Raw genomic sequence first — 18,385 nt, 5'->3', positions numbered from 1 at the left:
TGCAATTGCTATATCGTAGTTCTCTTCTTAACTTTTTGAGGAACGTCCATACTGTTTCCCAGAGTGGCCACACCAGTTTGCTTTCCCACCGATAGCCAACACCTCCAGTTCTGAAAGGACAAATGAGTGCTGTGGAAACTGGCCGTCTCTCCTGCAGTGCTATGGGATGGAAGAACTCAGCAGATAGGAGGCTGGATTCTTCACCTGTCGGATTCTGTTCTGTGCCCAGAGTTCCAGAAACTCCCTTCTATGCCCTGAGCCCTAGTTAGCAAAAAGCTTCCAAACGTCCCTGTCTCCTTAGGCTGGTGAGTTCTAGTTCTTAGTTCCACGCTTATTTGGGGACAGGAGAATTACCCCTCCCTGCTGTACTATTTCCTAAGGATCTGGAAGCAGCTGAGGTCTAGGAGTTGGGGATAACACAGAGTGTGTATGTGGGTGTGTAGGTACAGGGGTTCCTCACATGATCATTCCCCCTGAATACTCAGGCTCTTCCCCAGAACGGGTTCCCCTGGGTGTAGGGGCATACGTAAGGTGCCATAAGACTGACCCTGGCCAGATTCCCTTGAGAGGTGGTGCACCTGACCCAGGAGGTAGCTGAAATCAAAAAGTTTAAAAGAACGGGAGCTAAATGATGAAGACAATGAAAGTCACTGAGTCTCTACCACATCAGTGGCCTTATGCTACCTGCTTTCATATGCTGCTTCATTAAATTACCCAATTACCCAACAGCTCTGTGATATGGGTGTTTGTTTCTCTGTCTTATAAATGAGGAAACTGAGATTCAGAGGGAGTGCAGAAACAATGTTCAGTCTCTCAGCTAATCAGAATGCCATGAAAAGCCCCAGCCCTGATCGAAGGTGCTGGCCTCCCAAATGTCATCAGCCGATGCAATTAAGACTTTAAAAGCCTTCCTCCTCAGAGCATTATTATTTCTCGTGAAGAATGCTTTCCCAGCCTCAAAGGTGACGGAGCTGGCAGCTATGACCCAAGAGCCATGGGGGAGAAAAACAAATGGTAAACATTCTTCATCAGGATAATACATTTGCAGGACAAAATGCTAGCTATTAAAATATTCCATGAACGGGAAGCTGCTTGACCCCGTATCTCCCTCGAGCACTTACAGTAAAATGGTATTTGCATGCCTTCAAAGTTTCCTTTGGTTGGTCGCTGGGACTCTGAAAATAGCCCAGTTCTACTAAATTATTGATTAAATCCAGGCCATTTGCAAACTCCAGCTGAGGCTCTAAGGCTCAGGGAGTGCAGAAAAGCAGAAGACCCACAGTGAAAACTTAGGAGAGACGGAGAGAGAAAAAGAGAGAAGGGAAGCAGAGAGATTGAAAGGAGGGTCCGGTCACTGTCCCTCTGCACCCCCCCATTGGGTGTTTGTTTGCATTACCCGCTTCCTGGTCTTGTCTTTAAGGAATGGCTTGATGAGCGTGTACAGGGCATGAATGTACCAGGGCTGGTTGACGAAATGGACTCCTCCGAAGCGGGCAGGAAAGCTGTCCTGGGGCGGAAAGAGAGAAATGCACACCAGTTAGCACACATTCCAGATGGGACTGGGCCCGCAGGACCACAGCCCCGGCAGCAACCTACTTCTCTCTGACTGAAGCACCAGCTAGTGGTAGGAAAGAAAGAAAGCACACACACTTCCTAGCTGGTAACATCTCCTCTATTCCCCTTGCCTCCTTCCTCCCCTCTGACTCCAAAACTTAAAAATTGTGCCTCCGTGCCAGCCCTGTCTTCCCCAAGTCGCAGTGATAGGACCTCTGACGTGGCACAGGAGCATGTGTGAACCAGGTACTGAGGGAGTCGGGATTCTTCCACATGTCAGACGAGCTCTGAGTATATACTCGCTCCTCTACCCTCATTCTTGTGCCCCCCCTCCCCCCGCCGTTTCCAGTGCCCTTATCATGACAGCAGGTGAACTCCCTGGGAGTAGGAAGGGATTGGAAAAGGATTTCAAAGGAGCTGAAGAGAAGGAGCTTTCTGGAATGCTCCAGAAATGTCACACCAACGTATGACAGCATTTGCTGGCAACTATTGCACAGATTCCAGAGCTAGTTCCTTCTTTCGTCCCAGGACCCACATGGGAGGGCCCAGGGAGAAGACACTTGGGGACTGATGGACTAGTTGATTCCCCTAACTGAGGAAATATGGGCCTCCGCTTCTGCACATCAATATATTTTGTATACATTAGGAAATGAGAGCATCTTTTAAATGCTTCTAATGTTAGATTACAGCTCAGGGCACAGCCTCATCTTTTAGAAAAACCGAGAAGCTATTCTCCATCCTAATTAGACCCACAAAATAAGGGGCCTTGACCATGAAGTCTGAGCTAGTCCCACGGCACCAGGACCCGAGTTCCCGATGCAGAGCTTCCGCAGATTACACTGCATTCATCTTGGTTAATGGAATAAAAAAAAAAGAAGGAACACCTGAAGCAATTTGAATTGCCAAGTGTGCTGCCAATCAATTTCATCGCAACAAGCATCTTTGTAAAATGTAAGCAAGAAGAGAGGAAAGCGGAAGGAGCCTGGCCGCCTGAGCTAACAGTTCAGGCAGCAAGCTGATCCCTGAGGGTGTATGAAATGCCTTGCCTGAGTCTTTTTTAGTAACAAGGCAAGAGGGTTATTAACTTTTCTTCAGAGCCCTGTGAGTCTGCAAGATCGCTGGGAATCTTCCACACCGAGACCTAGTTCCCAATGTAAGTACACGAACTGTACGTAAGGGTTGACATTTTAAAAACTTAAAAATAATTTTTGCCTCTATCTAGATGTTTTACGGAGTACAAAGGAATTGCATATTTTGAAGATAAACCAGACAATTTGATTAAAAGTCTTTGTGTGGGACGGTATATATTTTTTAATTTATTTTATTTTTTAAAACTTAATGAAACCACCAAGTAAGGGTGGCGAGGCTGTTTTTTTATTAATTTGTACATGTGTCATAATCTCGCATTATTCCAAATCTAATTTTAGATATGTAAAAGATTTTAATAAGGCTGTCTTTTCTCTGTTAGGGTAATTTGGGATCTAAAAGTTCTTTGGTGCCTTCAAAAAAGATCATTCCTGGGGCGCCTGGGTGGCGCAGTCGGTTAAGCGTCCGACTTCAGCCAGGTCACGATCTCGCGGTCCATGAGTTCGAGCCCCGCGTCGGGCTCTGGGCTGATGGCTCAGAGCCTGGAGCCTGCTTCCGATTCTGTGTCTCCCTCTCTCTCTGCCCCCCCCCCGTTCATGCTCTGTCTCTCTCTGTCCCAAAATAAATAAACATTGAAAAAAAAATTTTAAAAAAAAAAAAACAAAAAAACAAAAAAGATCATTCCCCAGAGTTTTCCTTTAACAAAAAGTGCTAAATACTAACCTTACTTTTTTTGGTCCTTTTGAACTTGTTATTCAGAAATAAAACTCATTATCCCATACTGAGCATGGGTTCTGAAGGACTATAGAAGATGAGGAGAGTACTACAAAGGGTTTATCTATAAAACCAGGGCTTTACCATCTTTTTCTAAGAGGACCAACAACAGGGCTTTTATTTCTATTGAGAATCTATTGTGTTACACATTTTTACGTTAGTAAAGTGGAAGAAAACTCTGTAAATAATACTCTAGAGGCAGTGGGCAAAATCTTAAAGAAAACATTAGACTTTTTAAAATATCTAGAGACTCTTAGTTTTAGTCCATGGAAACTCAATCATCAAAGACATCAAAACTCTCTTCGGTTTGTGTCAGAGAAGGTTGAAAAAAAAAACCACAGGGCTGAGACCCAGTCAATTCTCTCTAGGTTGGCCCTGGCTTCAAGTCTGCCAGCTTGAAGGCATGGAATTTTATCGATCTCATCCAGGTCAGCCAGCAACTATGTGCAGATACATGCACGTAAAAATCCTGTGCCTCAGAGGTCTTAGGTTTGGGGCAAAGTGGAAACAGGATCACTTCGCTTCAGGCCTCTCTAAAAGATTCAAATGAAACTCCCTCTTACCTAATAAAGACAATGTGCAAATGTGCTGGTATTCTCAAATGAGCCTGACCACGTTATTAATAATGGAGTGTGTGTGTGTGTGTGTGTGTGTGTGTGTGTGTGTGTGTATGTGTGTGTGTTGTGCCAGGGAAAGATGAGGGAAGGAAAAGTTAGCCAACACAACCCTCTTAGAAGCAATGACTATCTTGTTGGTGGTGTTTCCTGATCTCATTAGCAAACCACAGATAGAGGGAAGCAAACCACAGATAAAGGGAAAATGTCTCCAAAGACCTCAGTGGTCCACTATCCATACTGAGTTGCATTTCTTAGGGTCTGGAACAGATCTGTCTCAAGATGACAGGCCAGGATTCAATGACAGTGTAACACTTTGTCAGAGTGAATATGTGCTAAAACATACCCTAGGTTCAAGAAAATGGTGTCAATTTCTCTACATTTCATGCATCTCTCAGTAAACAGATAACATCATCTCAAATTATAAGCATATACAAATCATAAATTTTGTCCCTCAGTTTATTTTAAATAAATTTATTTCCTTAAGACAAAAATAATACCCATTCTAGAAACGTCAAAAATAGATTTAAAATTTTTTTGAAAAACTAGAAAACAGAGAAAGACAAGAAAGAAGAAAAGAAAATTCATGTATATTCTCACTGCTGAAGACATACTCTTGCTGTTTTCTATCATTTAGGAAAGGCTCTGTTATATTATAATAACACACAGCCCCTGCTTTTTATCATTTAAAACTATAAAGATTTATTTTTTGCTCACGCAGAATAGAATGTCCTTGCTGGGCTGGCAGGGAGCCATGCTTGATTTGCTCTCAGCCACGGATGCTGCCTTCCCCATCTGGAATAGTGCTGCTTGCCAGAGCCGAAAGAATCACACCTTAGATCTTAGGTTTGGCCACCAGAAAGTGACATGCTTCATCTGTCATACGTTAGAAGCCAAACACGCGCCTGACTTCCAAGGGGTCAGGAAGTGGGATGCAACCATGTGCCTAGGAAGGGAAAGACTAAAATTGCAGGTAGAGAGCACGAAGGTTACCCAAGCTCTGCTTCCTTCTTCCCTTCCTTTCCCTTCCCTTCAATTCCTTCTTTTCTTCCTTCTCTCCTTTTCTAGTGGGATTATGTTTTTGAAATTGGACTTAATAACTATTCATTGATGGCCTGCTTGATGTTGGTGATACAGTATTGAATAATACAAATATAGCATTCACGGGGTAGTGGGGACACAGACAATGGCAATCAAGTAATGATTTGTTTAGCGTCTTTAATTCTTCACTAAAACATCAGTCCATACCTTGCACCTCTTCAGTTCAGCCCATATTTATGAGGGCAAACACATCCTCCAAACTAGTCCTCAAAGCATTCTAACTCCACATTCAAAGAGTGCTACCTTTAAATCTCTACTACCTGGAATACTGGCTCAACAACTGACCTACAGATCTGAGCTCCAATCACTCATGTCCAGGATGCCCCCTTTGCTCTCTGAATATGCAGAATAAGGCTGTTCTCATCTATGTGCTATGGTTTCCCATATGGCATAACTATTAAAGCATCTCAATGTTATTAAGATAAGGATCTGATATCAGAGTGTGAAAAGTAGAATAACACTGACTTAAAATAAATGGAGGAGAAGCCAGTGACCAATAAACTGATGGGGTAGTAAGGAATAGGTCTGAACAAACAGGGAAAATAATTTTCATTTTATTTTATTTTTTTAATGTTCATTTATTTATGTTTGAGAGAGAGAGAGAGAGAGAGAGAGAGAGAGAGAGAGAGAGAGCACAAGCAGCAGAGGGGTAGAGAGAGAGACAGAGAGGAAGACACAGAATCTGAAACAGGCTCCAGGTTCTGAGCTGTCAGCACAGAGCCCGACGCAGGTCTCGAACCCATGAACCTTGAGATCATGACTTGAACTGAAGTTGGACATTAACACTGAGTCACCTAGGCACCCCCAAAAAGACAATATTTCACTTTCTTATTTCATGTTTCATATTTTAAACAAGTATCCTTTTGATATGTGTAAAATATTCCATGCAAAGCAGCAGAATACATTCTCTTTTTAGGTGCCCACAGGGTGCCTGGGTGGTTCAGTCAGTTAAGCGTTAGACATCGGCTCAGGTCATGATCTTGTGGTTCGTAGGTTTGAGCCTTCCCTTGGGCTCCGTGCTGACAACTCAGAGCCTGGAGCCTGCTTCAGATTCTGTGTCTCCCTCTCTCTCTCCCTCCCCTGTTAGCACTGTGTCTTTCTCTGTCTCAAAAATAAATTAACATTAAAAAAAAATTAAGTGCCCATAGAACATATATCAAGACAGACCAACCATATCTGGGACATAAAAAAACCTCAACAATCTTAAAGGAAGTGAAATCATACAGAGTATATTCTCTGTCCATGATGGAATCAAACCGGAAATTTAACAGAAAGATAACAGGAAAATTTCCAAGCACTTTGAAACTAAAGAACATATGTTTAAATAATTCATGGATGCATCAAAGAAGTCTCAAGGGAAACAAATACACGGAAATGAAGGGAAATGAAAATACAATGTATCAAAGTTTGTGAAACATAGCTAAAGCAGTGCTGACAGGGAAATTTATAGCACTAAATATATATATGCAAAAAGAGGAAAGGTCTTGAATCAATAATTAAAGTCCCCACTTTAAGAATGTAGAGGGAGGGGCGCCTGGGTGGCTTGGTCGGTTGAGCGTCCGACTTCGGCTCAGGTCATGATCTCATGGTCTGTGGGTTCGAGCCCCTATCTGGCTCTGCAACTGACAGTGTGGAGCCCGCTTGGAATTCTCTCTCTTTCCATCTCTCTCTGCCCCTCTCCCGCTTGTACGCATGCTCTCTCTCTCAAAATAAATAAACGTTAAAAAAAGAGAAAATAATAAAGAGCAGAAATAATGACATTGAAAATAGAAAAACAATAAAGAAATTCAAAAAACTAAGAGTTGATTCTTTGAAAAGGTCAATAAAATAAACAAACATTTAGCAAGATTGACAAAGAAACAAAGGGAGATGTCACAAATTACCAAAATCAGGAACGAACGTGCAGATATTGCTATAGACGCTGCAGACACCCAAAGGATAATCAAGGAATACTATAAGCAATTATACACACATATATGTGACAGCTGAGAAGAAATGGACTAATTCCTCAGAAAGAAGGTACCACTACTCACCCAATATGAAATAGGTACTTAAAATAGCCCTTAACTATTAAGAACATTATTACATTTGTAATTTTAAAAGTTAACCAAACTGGGCTCAGTTTCACTGGAAGATTCTACTAAACTTTCAAAGAAGAGTTAGCATCTATTCTACATAATTTCTTCCAGAAAGTGGAAGAGAAGGAAACACTTTCTGATTCGTTTATGAAGCTAGTATCTCCCAAATACCAAAGTGAAACAAAAACAGTACCACAAAATAAAATTACAAATCAATATCCTTCATTAATATGGTTGTAAAAATCCTTAAAATATTAGCAAGCAGAATTCAGCAATATACAAAAAGAATTATACACTATGTTCAAGTGGGGTTTATCCAGGGATGCAGGGCTAGCTCAATATTTAAAAATCAATTAACTGAATGATTAACCATATTTTCTAGTTTCTATATTTGATGCCTTGCCATCTGAGGACTTGTTGATGAGGAAGGAACTGTCCCTTAGCTGATTCTCAGAGAGAGTAAGAGAGAACTCCTTTTATATGCAGACTAACCAATCCAGCACCCATACCCCAACTGCCTCCTTTATTGGACTCTTACACTCTGGGCCACTATTCTGCCCCAATCACCCCCGGAACCAGGGGCAGCTCCTATAACCAGGAGCCCACTGAAATTATTCCAACTAGCCTAAATCCTAATCCTGCTTAGCCTCTTTTCCCTGCCTTGTTCATTTCTTCCCATTAAATCACAATGAAGACTCTTGCCCAAGTTTTCTCCTCACTCTCTCTGCCTCCTGACAAACCGCAGGGCTTCCTCTTGTGCCCCTCCCATCATGGCGTGCCTTGACCCAGTTTCTAGGGATCTGGAAAAAGAACAAATTTCTTCCTTCATGACAGTCATTTCCATGTCTGTGTGTCTCACCATACCTGATTAAAACAAAACCCAGGTGCCTTTACAATAGTAATCCATCGTTTGAACAGGCCAAAGAGGAAAAAATTACTCGATCATATCAAGTGATGTAGAAAAAGAATTTAACAAAATTCAACACCCATTTGTGATTAAAAAAAAAAAAAACTTTTGGAAAAATGGGACTCTGTTTGGGAATAACATGATTATCTATATAGAAAATCCCAAGGAATCTATTAAAAAAAAAAAACCAGACACCAAAAAAGAAAAAAAAAAAAGCTTTCTATAACTGAGTTCATTAACATTGCAGAATGGAAAATAAACATACAAAGAATCAACACAAAGCCATCAAAATTTAAAAATGCATAACAAAACATATCCAGCATTTGTATGCTGAAAACTACACAATGCTGATGAAAGAAATCAAAGAAGGTTTAAATAAATGAAGAGACATATTATGTTGTGAATCAAAAGAGAACATACTAAATATGTCAATTCCTCTCAAACTGATAGACAAACCTATCAAAAGCCAAGTGAGATTTTTTCTGTAGACATCAATAGGGATATTCTAAAATTTATATGGAAAGCATAGACCCTAGAATAGTGAAAACAATTTTGAAAAGAATAAAGTGGAAGAAATTATTTTACCCAAACCAAAGCTTATTATAGCTGCAATAATCAAGACTGTGTGGTATTAGGGGAGGGGGAAATATGTGGGTCAATGAAGCAGAAGAGAGAACTCAGAAATAGATCCACACAAATATGTTCAACTGATTTTTTACTAAAGTACAAAAACATTTCATTGAAGGAAGAAAGCTTTTCAACACATAGTACTGGAGCAGCTGGACTTCCATAAGCATAAATAAATATATACATAAATAAATGTAAACCTGTCTTCAACTACACACCTCATACAAAAATTGACTCAAAATGGATCATGGACTTAAACGTAAAACTATACAGACTTAGAAAAAGTGTTGGAGACGATCTCTAGGATCTCGGAGGAGACAGTTTTTAGACTTGACTCCAAAAGCATGATCCATAAAACGAAAAGAATAATAAATTGGATATTGGCAACATTAAGAAGATACAGGGTGGGATAAAATATTTGCAAACCGCTTATCTCACAAAGGAGTAATATGTAGGATACATAATACACTTCAATCTCAACAGCAAAAAGGCAAGCAGTCCAGTTAGAACATGGACAAGAGACATGAAGAGACATTTTACCCAAGGAAGTATACAGATGTTAAATAAGCACATGAAAAGATGTTCCATATCATTAACCATTACTGAAACGCAAATTAAACTCGATGAGATATTATACTATAAACCTATTAGAATGTCTTAAAAAAATGAAAACACCAAATTCTGGTGAAGATATGGAGAAACTAGATCATTCCTACATTGCTGGTGGGAACGTAAAATAGTACAGTCACTCTGGAAAACATTTTGGCAGTTTTCTGAAACACTAAATATCCAACTACCATATGACCTAAGAATTACACTCCAGAGCATTCATCCAGAAAAACAATAACTTATGTCGACACAAAATCTGGTGCTAGGGTGTTTATAGCAGATTTATTTGTAATAGTCCCAAACTGGAAATAACCTGGATGTCCTTCAGTGAGTGAATGGTTAAGCATATTGGTACATTCACACCATGCAACACTAAAAGGAACAATTAAAAGGAACAATTACTGATATATACAACAATCCAGAAAAATCTCTGGAGAGAGAATTGTGCTAAGTCAAAAAACCCCATCCCCAAAAGTTACATACTGTATGATTCCATTCATATGACATTCTTGAAATGACGAAATTATAGAAACAACAGCTTAGTGGTTACCAGGGGTTAAAGAGTGGGTGAAGGTGGAGGGAAGTGGGTGTGGCTTTAAAAGGGTACAGGAGCAATCCTTGTGGCGATGAAAATGTTCTGTATCTTGACTGTATCAATGTCAGTATCCTGGTTGTGATATTGCTTATAGTTTTGCAAGACGTTTCCAGTGGGGCAAACGAAATAAAGGCTATACGGGATGTCTCTGCATTATCCCTTACAACTGCATGTGAATCTACATTATCTCAAAATAAAAATGAAAGAATATGACTATTGTGAATATTCCAAAAGCCTCCAAAGTGGAAGCAGCCATCTCTACAGTATAACGGAAGCATTTCTACAGATGATCTTTTCTGTCTTACATGGAATGTTCACAAAAAATGCCAAAGTAAATCATAAGGCACAAGATACATCGCAGGGCATTCTAAGGTGCTCTTCTGTATTTTCTTTGGGAGTTTGGCCAGTGTTCAGTGATTCCAGCAATCCATTGGAAATGTACTTTATTTTTTAATAGGCACTTCGTCTGCACTTCATTTTCACACTGGCTCTATTCAAGCATCACTCGGCTGCTTTTTCTTGTGTTTGGGATTTAGGAGCAACGTGACAGAGGCAAAACTATTTCCTCTCTCTTTCTTTGACAATCAGATACAGATGTTACTGGTGGCAGTTGGTTGGGTTTCCTGCTGGCTAATGAAGCACTTACTAGTGCCATTTTCTAAGATTTGTAATGCCTGCAGGCGAATTATATTTCGCAATGGGGCTCAAAACACGTCTGACCTCAAAATCACATTGCCCTGTGAAGCCTGGGGAACTTTGCTCACAACTGCCCTCTCCAACTCCCAGCCTTTCCCACCTCTTCCACTGCCCTTATTTGAAAAGTAGAACAGGACCAGGCAAATCCCCAAATATATGAACTCCCTCCCCCCACCCCACCTATTAAGATTCCTCCGAAAACCAAATGCAAAGAAGAAAAAGGAACGGATGAGCACAAGAGCTGTCTCTCAGACTTTCTGCCTCCTTCCCTTTAGCAGCTCTGAGTTTTCTTCAGGGCCTTGGCAGATGGCATCCATTCATTCACATAACAGCACGTATGGAGGTCTGCAGGCAGCATAAAGACACATGCATGGAGTCCAGCTTTATCTATTCAGTTTATGCGTGTCCTACTAATGACACCCATTTCCCACATCAGAGCGGACAGATAAAAACATTTTCGGCAGCATAAATGGGCTTCACTGATGCAAGAGAGCCTTCTAAAAATGCTATATTTCATGCTGATGGGTTTTTATTATACCACGTGGTAGTCATTAGCGTGAAAGTCACATATCCACCTATTTGCAAGGAAATGGAGAGCTCATGCCATAGCAGTTGCACACCAAATGCGATATATATATATATCAGTAGCAAGCATGAAAGAGGAGAGAACATGCTGATTAGCAAGGCAGCTGGTCAATGGCTTCCACTGATTACAGGCTATGGATTTTCTTCCAGTACCTGCTCCTAGAAGTCATTGTTGACTTCTAAGAAGCTGTATTGACCTGGTGTTCTCTTGAGGTTAGGAAGGGCTGGGTTTTTTTTTTTTTAATGCAGGTTTTAGATCAGGACAGGCCAGGGAGTAAAAGTTTTATCTGCAGATCCTGGAACAGATTGGCAGTGCTCCTAACCATAGTAAGCAAAGCTCGCCTTCTGTCAAACTGACCCGACCAGCAGATTAAGTTCAGAACCCTCCCCGGTTTCAACATTCCTAAACGACATTCCTTGACCATCTCTTTCGTGTCCATTTCTGTTAACCAGTTCAGCAAGCAGGTATCAGGCCCCTGTTATGAGGAAAACGCAGGGGTGCACAGACCTACGAAACATACTCTCTGGCTTCAACCAGTTCATTGTCCAGTGGGAGAGATAGGGAAATGATGATGCTTTGAGGGGAAGACACCAAATTCAGAGTTTAGGTTCTGTGTTCTATGGTAGTTCCTTAAAGCAGAGCTAATAAGCAGCTCAGATAGCCAGAGGTGAAGATCAGGGGAAGGTTGGATGTCCTGCAGGGCCAAATAAAAATGCCTTATATAAAGAGCTAACAGAAAATGTATGTGACAGTGTTTGAGAGTCTTCAAGAGTTCATTTGCTTAGCACCTCTTTGCTTCAAGAGTTTAGTACTTAGCACCACTATTTTATAAGAATAAGTTTCAAATGATCTCTATTTTAAAACAGAAAAACATAAGAGAAGGAAGGAAGGAGGGAAGGAAGGAAGGAAAGAAGGAAGGAAGGAAGGAAGGAAGGAAGGGAAATAGCTCAAAAATCATCTTGTGGTGCATACACATCAAATTTTTGCCAAGATAATGGAAAATATGATTATAAATTTAAAGAATATCTTGGGGCGCGTGGGTGGCTCAGTCAGTTAAACGTCCGACTTCAGCTCAGGCCATGATTTCATGGTTCCTGGATTTGAGCCCCACCTTGGGTTCTGCACTTACACCTTGGAGCCTGCTTGGGATCCTCTGCCCCACCCCCACTTGTTCTCTCTCTCTCTCTCTCTCTCTCAAAAATAAATAAATAAAACTTAAAAAAAAAAAGAATATCTTGATCACACTGGTATCACCTCGTGTCTGGTAGGAAAGGCTTTAGTGACAAGAAAACCGAGACAATCCCAATTGTCTTTTTAACTTCCTACTTAATAGAGCTCCATATAGGAGAATTGCATCCTTCTTTGACTCTGGCAATCTCACTGCTGCTCAAGTGGGATGAGCAAAAAGGTGACCATGACTGCTACCAGGAGAGAAGGAACAAAATACAAGCCCATCCAGCATGATCACTCTGAGTCTGCAGAGGTGAGCTCAAGCAATGGAAACTTAATTTGCCATAAAAATCACTTCCAGCTTCTCTAACCACGGTGACCTTATATCTGACTATTAAACAGCAAATACATTATGGTAAGGACATAATATTTCATTTTCAGGTTTCCCTCGGGGTCCCTAACTAGTAAACAGATTATTGTTGTTCATTATTTAAAAGCCAATTCATGGAGAAACCCAGGTTGCTTGAATCACTGATTTGCACAGGAAATCAATGCCCGAAGATACGGTATCATTCATATAATTCAACCTGCAATTTAGTGCTTAAACTCACAGAATCATGGTGTCTCTGAGAGAAAGAAGCATGGTGGAAAAGACACAGAAATCACTCAAAGCAAAGTTTTCAGCCAATGGTAAGCCTTTAACCACCCAAATGTCTTTGGTTTGTAACTAAGGCTGTAACAAGCAAGGATACTAAAATGGTAAAGTCTTAATAAATACAATTTAAGAAAAAATATTAAAATCAATAAAGGTAACTCAATAGCTAAGAATTGGGCATTCAGTATCTAGCAGGAGCTTTTATATGTGTTAATCCATATAACACTCAAGACAATATTACATAGATATTATATATGTAGTGTATTACCTATTAAAGTATACCAGTTTAACAAGTGAGGAAGCATAGTCTTGCTTAGGGTAGTTAAATACTTGTCCAAATTCACACATCAAGAAGAGATCGAATGGATTTTAATCCAGATCTGTCTGTTCTTATAGTTGAAGCTTTTATTCCTCTTATTTAAGCTCTTTACATCAGCAAAATTTTGACTGTTGAATATCTTCGTGTGGGTTTTAAGGATGCATAAACTTACTAATTCAGGTAAGATAAATCAGATCAGTAAGATTAATTCTGTTATTATTAGAATAGAATGGACAACTATTCTTAATGCGGACTACAGAAGTTTTAAAGGTGAACCTGAATATCCACATATTGGTCGTGCCTTATTGGGGAACTTTGTACTTTTTATAGCATAGATATATTTATTTTAACATGGCCTTATTTTGCAGGAGATCTAAGTCAGCCAAAAATTTTCTTGTATTGAAGCACATTTCATTTTCTAATCTCTAAATACACATCATTTCTCCATGTGAAAAACTACCAATAACACCTGTCAGAATAGCAAAAATTGAAAACACAAGATGGGGCACCTGAGTGCCTCAGTCGGTTAAGTGTCCAACTTTAGCTCAGGCCATAGTCGCATGGTTCGTGGGTTCGAGCCCCACGTTGGGCTCTGTGCTGACAGCTCAGAGCCTGGAACCTGCTTCCAATTTTGTCTCCCTCTCTCTCTGCCCCTCCCCTGCTCTCGCTCTGTCTCTTTCTGTCTCTTAAAAGTAATAAATAAACGTTAAAAAAAAAGCCACACAGGAAACAACAAGTGTTGGTGAAGATGTGGAGAAAAGGAACCCTCTTGCACTACTGGTGGGAATACAAACTGTAGAAACTAGTATGGAGGCTCCTCAAAAAGTTAAAAAGAGAACTACCCTATGATCCAGTAATCACACTGTTGGCTATTTACCAAAAAACACAAAAGCTCTATTTCAAAAGGATTCATATTCACCCTTATGTTTATAGCAGCATTATTTATGATAGTCAAATTATGGAAGCAGCCCAAGTATCCATCAATAGATGAATGGATAAAAGAGATGTAAAAAAAAAATATATATATATGTATATATATATATATATATATATATAATGGAATATAATGGAATATTATTCAGCCATATAACAGAATGAAATCTTGCCATTTACAATGATATGGATGGAGCTAGAGAATATATGGCTAAGTGAAATAAGTCAGTCAGAAAAAGATAAGTACCATACGATTTCACTCATATGTGGAATTTAAGAAACAAAACAAACAAGCAAAGGGAAAAAGAGAGACAGAGAGAGACAGAAAGAGGCAAGCCAAGAAACAGGCTCTTAACTATAGAGGACAAACTGATAGTTACCAGAGGGGAGGTGGGTGGGGGGATGGGCGAAATAGGTGATGGGGCTTAAGGAGGGCACTTGTCATGATGAGCACCGGGTGTCGTATGGAAGTGTCGAATCACTATATTGTACACCTGAAACTAATATAACACTGTATGTTAACTGTACTGGAATTAAAAATAAAATGAAACTAAATTAAAAAAAAAACTATCAATAAAGTATCCCCCAAACAAATAGTAGGGAGGGTTCTGTCAGGACAGCCTTAGACAACCTACAAAATGTATTAGCAGCACTGCTTCTTCCTCCTTGTAATGGAATTGGTAGAACTCATTAAAACCTTGGCCTCGTCTTCCTGGGAGCATGGCTAAACTACATTTCCCTGTCCCTGTTACAAAGTGACACATGGGACTATGTTCTGGAGAATGAAATGTGGTTAGAAGTGAGATCACCACATCCAGACCCAAACATCAAATAGATATGACTCTTCTATGCTCTCTCTTTCTTCTCCATGTGGCTGGAAGTGAACAAGTCGGAGGCCTTAGAAGATAGGGGAGGCCCAGAATGCAGGGAGCCACTATGGAGCCACTATGAGCCACTTGTTGGAGACCACAGAACTGCCTCACCAGGAACAGCAGGAGAGGATTTGTGGGAGCGACAAAAGTCAAACACAGCATAACTTATCCTGTCCTGATGTGCGCAGACATTAACAGTGAATAGTAGGGGGCATCTGGGCTATGGACACGACGTGGGGGTTACCATCTTACAGATGATACTTCAAACCGTGAGTTTTGTGCGGTGACCCAGGAAGTGAATGAAGCCGGAGTGGAGACTGAGTCCTCAGCATCGCTAAGTTTGAAAGGCAGAAACAGGAGGAGAATCTAGGATGGATGTCAGAAGGTGGCCCCTCAGGCAGGAAAGAGGGCCGTGTCCTGGAGGCCAAGGAGCATTTTCAGACTATCTCAGTATTTTCCTAATCGAGAGAGCATTCAGAGGGGTCAAATTCTTCTGAGGCTGACAAAATATGAAAGCTGAGAAATGGCCCTTGAATGTAGCCGGGTGAAGGTCCCTGCCTTTGAAGGGCTTCCCTTCCAGCTGGGAGGGAAAGAGAGATAATAAACAACAACAATAAAAGCTAGAAGGTGCTACACTGGAAAGTAAACAGGGGAGAAAGCTGCAGAATGTTGAGGAAAGTACCTGAATTTTAAAAAGCACAATTGCACCAAGAAGCATAAAATACCTAGGAATAAATCTAACCAAAGATGTAAAAGTCTGTATGCTGAAAACTATAGAAAGCTTATGAAGGAAATTGAAGAAGATATAAAGAAATGGAAAAACATTCCATGCTCATGGATTGGAAGAAAAAATATTGTTAAAATGTCAATACTACCCAAAGCTATCTACACATTCAATGCAGTCCCAATCAAAATTCCACCAGCATTCTTCTCGAAGCTAGAACAAGCAATCCCAAAATTTGTATGGAACCACAAAAGACCCCAAATAGCCAAAGTAATATTGAAGAAGAAGACCAAAGTGGGAGGCATCACAATCCCAGACTTTAGCCTCTACTACAAAGCTGTCATCATCAAGACAGCATGGTATTGGCACAAAATAGACACATAGACCAATGGAATAGAATAGAAACCCCAGAACTAGACCCACAAAAGTATGGCCAACTAATCTTTGACAAAGCAGGAAGGAATACCCAATGGAAAAAAGACAGTCTCTTTAACAAATGGTGCTGGGAGAACTGGACAGCAACATGCAGAAGTATGAAACTAGACCACTTTCTTACACCATTCACAAAAATAAACTCAAAATGAATAAAGGACCTGAATGTGAGACAGGAAACCACCAAAACCCTAGAGGAGAAAGCAGGAGAAAAACTCTCTGACTTCAGCCGCAGCAATTTCTTACCTGACACATCCCCAAAGGCAAAGAAATTAAAAGCAAAAATGAACTATTGGGACCTCATGAAGATAAAAAGCTTCTGCACAGCAAAGGAAACAACCAACAAAGCTAAAAGGCAACCAACGGAATGGGAAGAGATATTTGCAAATGACATATCAGACAAAGGGCTAGTATCCAAAATCTATAAAGAGCTCACCAAACTCCACACCGGAAAAACAAACAATCCAGTGAAAAAATGGGCAGAAAACATGAATAGACACTTCTCTAACGAAGAAATCCAGATGGCGAACAGGCACATGAAAAGATGCTCTACGTCGCTCCTCACCAGGAAAATACATATCAAAACCACACTCAGATATCACCTCACGCCAGTCAGAGTGGCCAAAATGAACAAATCAGGAGACTATAGATGCTGGCGAGGATGTGGAGAAACGGGAACCCTCTTGCACTGTTGGTGGGAATGCAAATTGGTGCAGCCACTCTGGACAACAGTGGGAGGTTCCTCACAAAATTAAAAATAGACCTACCCTATGACCCAGCAGTAGCACTGCTAGGAATTTACCCAAGGGATACAGGAGTGCTGAGGCACAGGGGCACTTGTACCCCAATGTTTCTAGCAGCACTCTCAACAATAGCCAAATTATGGAAAGAGCCTAAATGTCCATCAACTGATGAATGGATAAAGAAATTGTGGTTTATATACACAATGGAGTACTACGTGGCAATGAGAAAGAATGAAATATGGCCCTTTGTAGCAACATGGATGGAACTGGAGAGTGTGATGCTAAGTGAAATAAGCCATACAGAGAAAGACAGATACCATATGGTTTCACTCTTAGGTGGATCCTGAGAAACTTGAGAGACCCTGAGAAGACCATGGGGGAGAGGAAGGAAAAAAAAAAAAAGGTTAGAGAGGGAGGGAGCCAAAACATGAGACTCTTAAAAACTGAGGACAAACTGAGGGTTGATGGGGTGTGGGAGGGAGGGGAGGGTGGGTGATGAGTATTGAGGAGGGCACCTGTTGGGATGAGCACTGGGTGTTGTCTGGAAACCAATTTGACAATAAATTTCATATTTATATATAAATAAATAAATAAATAAATAAATAGCTGGTCAGAAAAAGCCTACTGAGAAACCAACCCTTGCTTTGAGTAAGCCGGCTGTGTGGTTGCCTAGGGCTGGTATTTCGGCAAAGGGAAGCGGTGTAAAAATCCAGAGGTGGGAGCATTTCCACCACGTCTAAAGAAAGGAATCAACTAAACCAGCATTTCCCAAAGAAAGCACTGCAGAATATTAATCCCGAAGGGTCTCTCCGTACAAAAGAGGATTCCAAATTAAACACTGCACACTCAGCCTTCCCTTTGGAAGTTAAAGGACACATTTGTCTATTTAATTAAAGCCTTTAAAAAAAAGCCTGGTAGCAAAGAAACCAACTGAACTCTCCTTGATTCATTGTTTCCCATGGGATTTGAGCCACAGGAACTGTTTTGGGGAGTTTATTAACCAAACTAATATTCTGGAAAATGTGCAAGGGGAATTCTGGACTTAACCTCTCGGTAAGTTAGAAAACCGTGTACTTGGGGTATCACATCTGTCAGATTTGAGTCAGCAGTGTGACAGTTTAAATATTGTCGGATACTATTTTGAACAAATCTATTATGAAAGTCATATAGTTACAGGGAGCAAGTAGGTGATTTTAAGAAGGTATTTTGTCTCTTTTTTAAAGTTCGAAATGTGTTTTAGTCATTTGAATTCTGTGTTATTCCTATTTCACCCAGCTTGTCCCCGGCCTTTAGAGAGACCCGCTGATTTC

General features: G+C 40.5%; 1 protein-coding gene across 2 annotated transcripts in view; it reads right to left on the bottom strand.

Moving 5' to 3' along the window:
• CLVS1 (clavesin 1) overlaps positions 1 to 18,385 on the bottom strand; it is a 181,636-nt gene that overhangs the window by 33,192 nt on the left and 130,059 nt on the right. For both annotated transcript variants that reach the window (XR_007148471.1, XM_047841785.1), the window contains exon 4: positions 1,397 to 1,507. Coding sequence is in view for 1 of the 2 variants with exons in the window: in XM_047841785.1 (XP_047697741.1) it covers positions 1,397 to 1,507 (111 nt within the window). In the remaining variant the exon portion in view is untranslated. The remainder of the gene's footprint in view (positions 1 to 1,396; positions 1,508 to 18,385) is intronic.

The sequence above is a fragment of the Prionailurus viverrinus genome, chromosome F2 (genome assembly GCF_022837055.1).
Source record: "Prionailurus viverrinus isolate Anna chromosome F2, UM_Priviv_1.0, whole genome shotgun sequence".
Lineage (NCBI taxonomy): Eukaryota > Metazoa > Chordata > Mammalia > Carnivora > Felidae > Prionailurus > Prionailurus viverrinus.
This window is presented reverse-complemented; position numbering and strand designations above follow the sequence as displayed.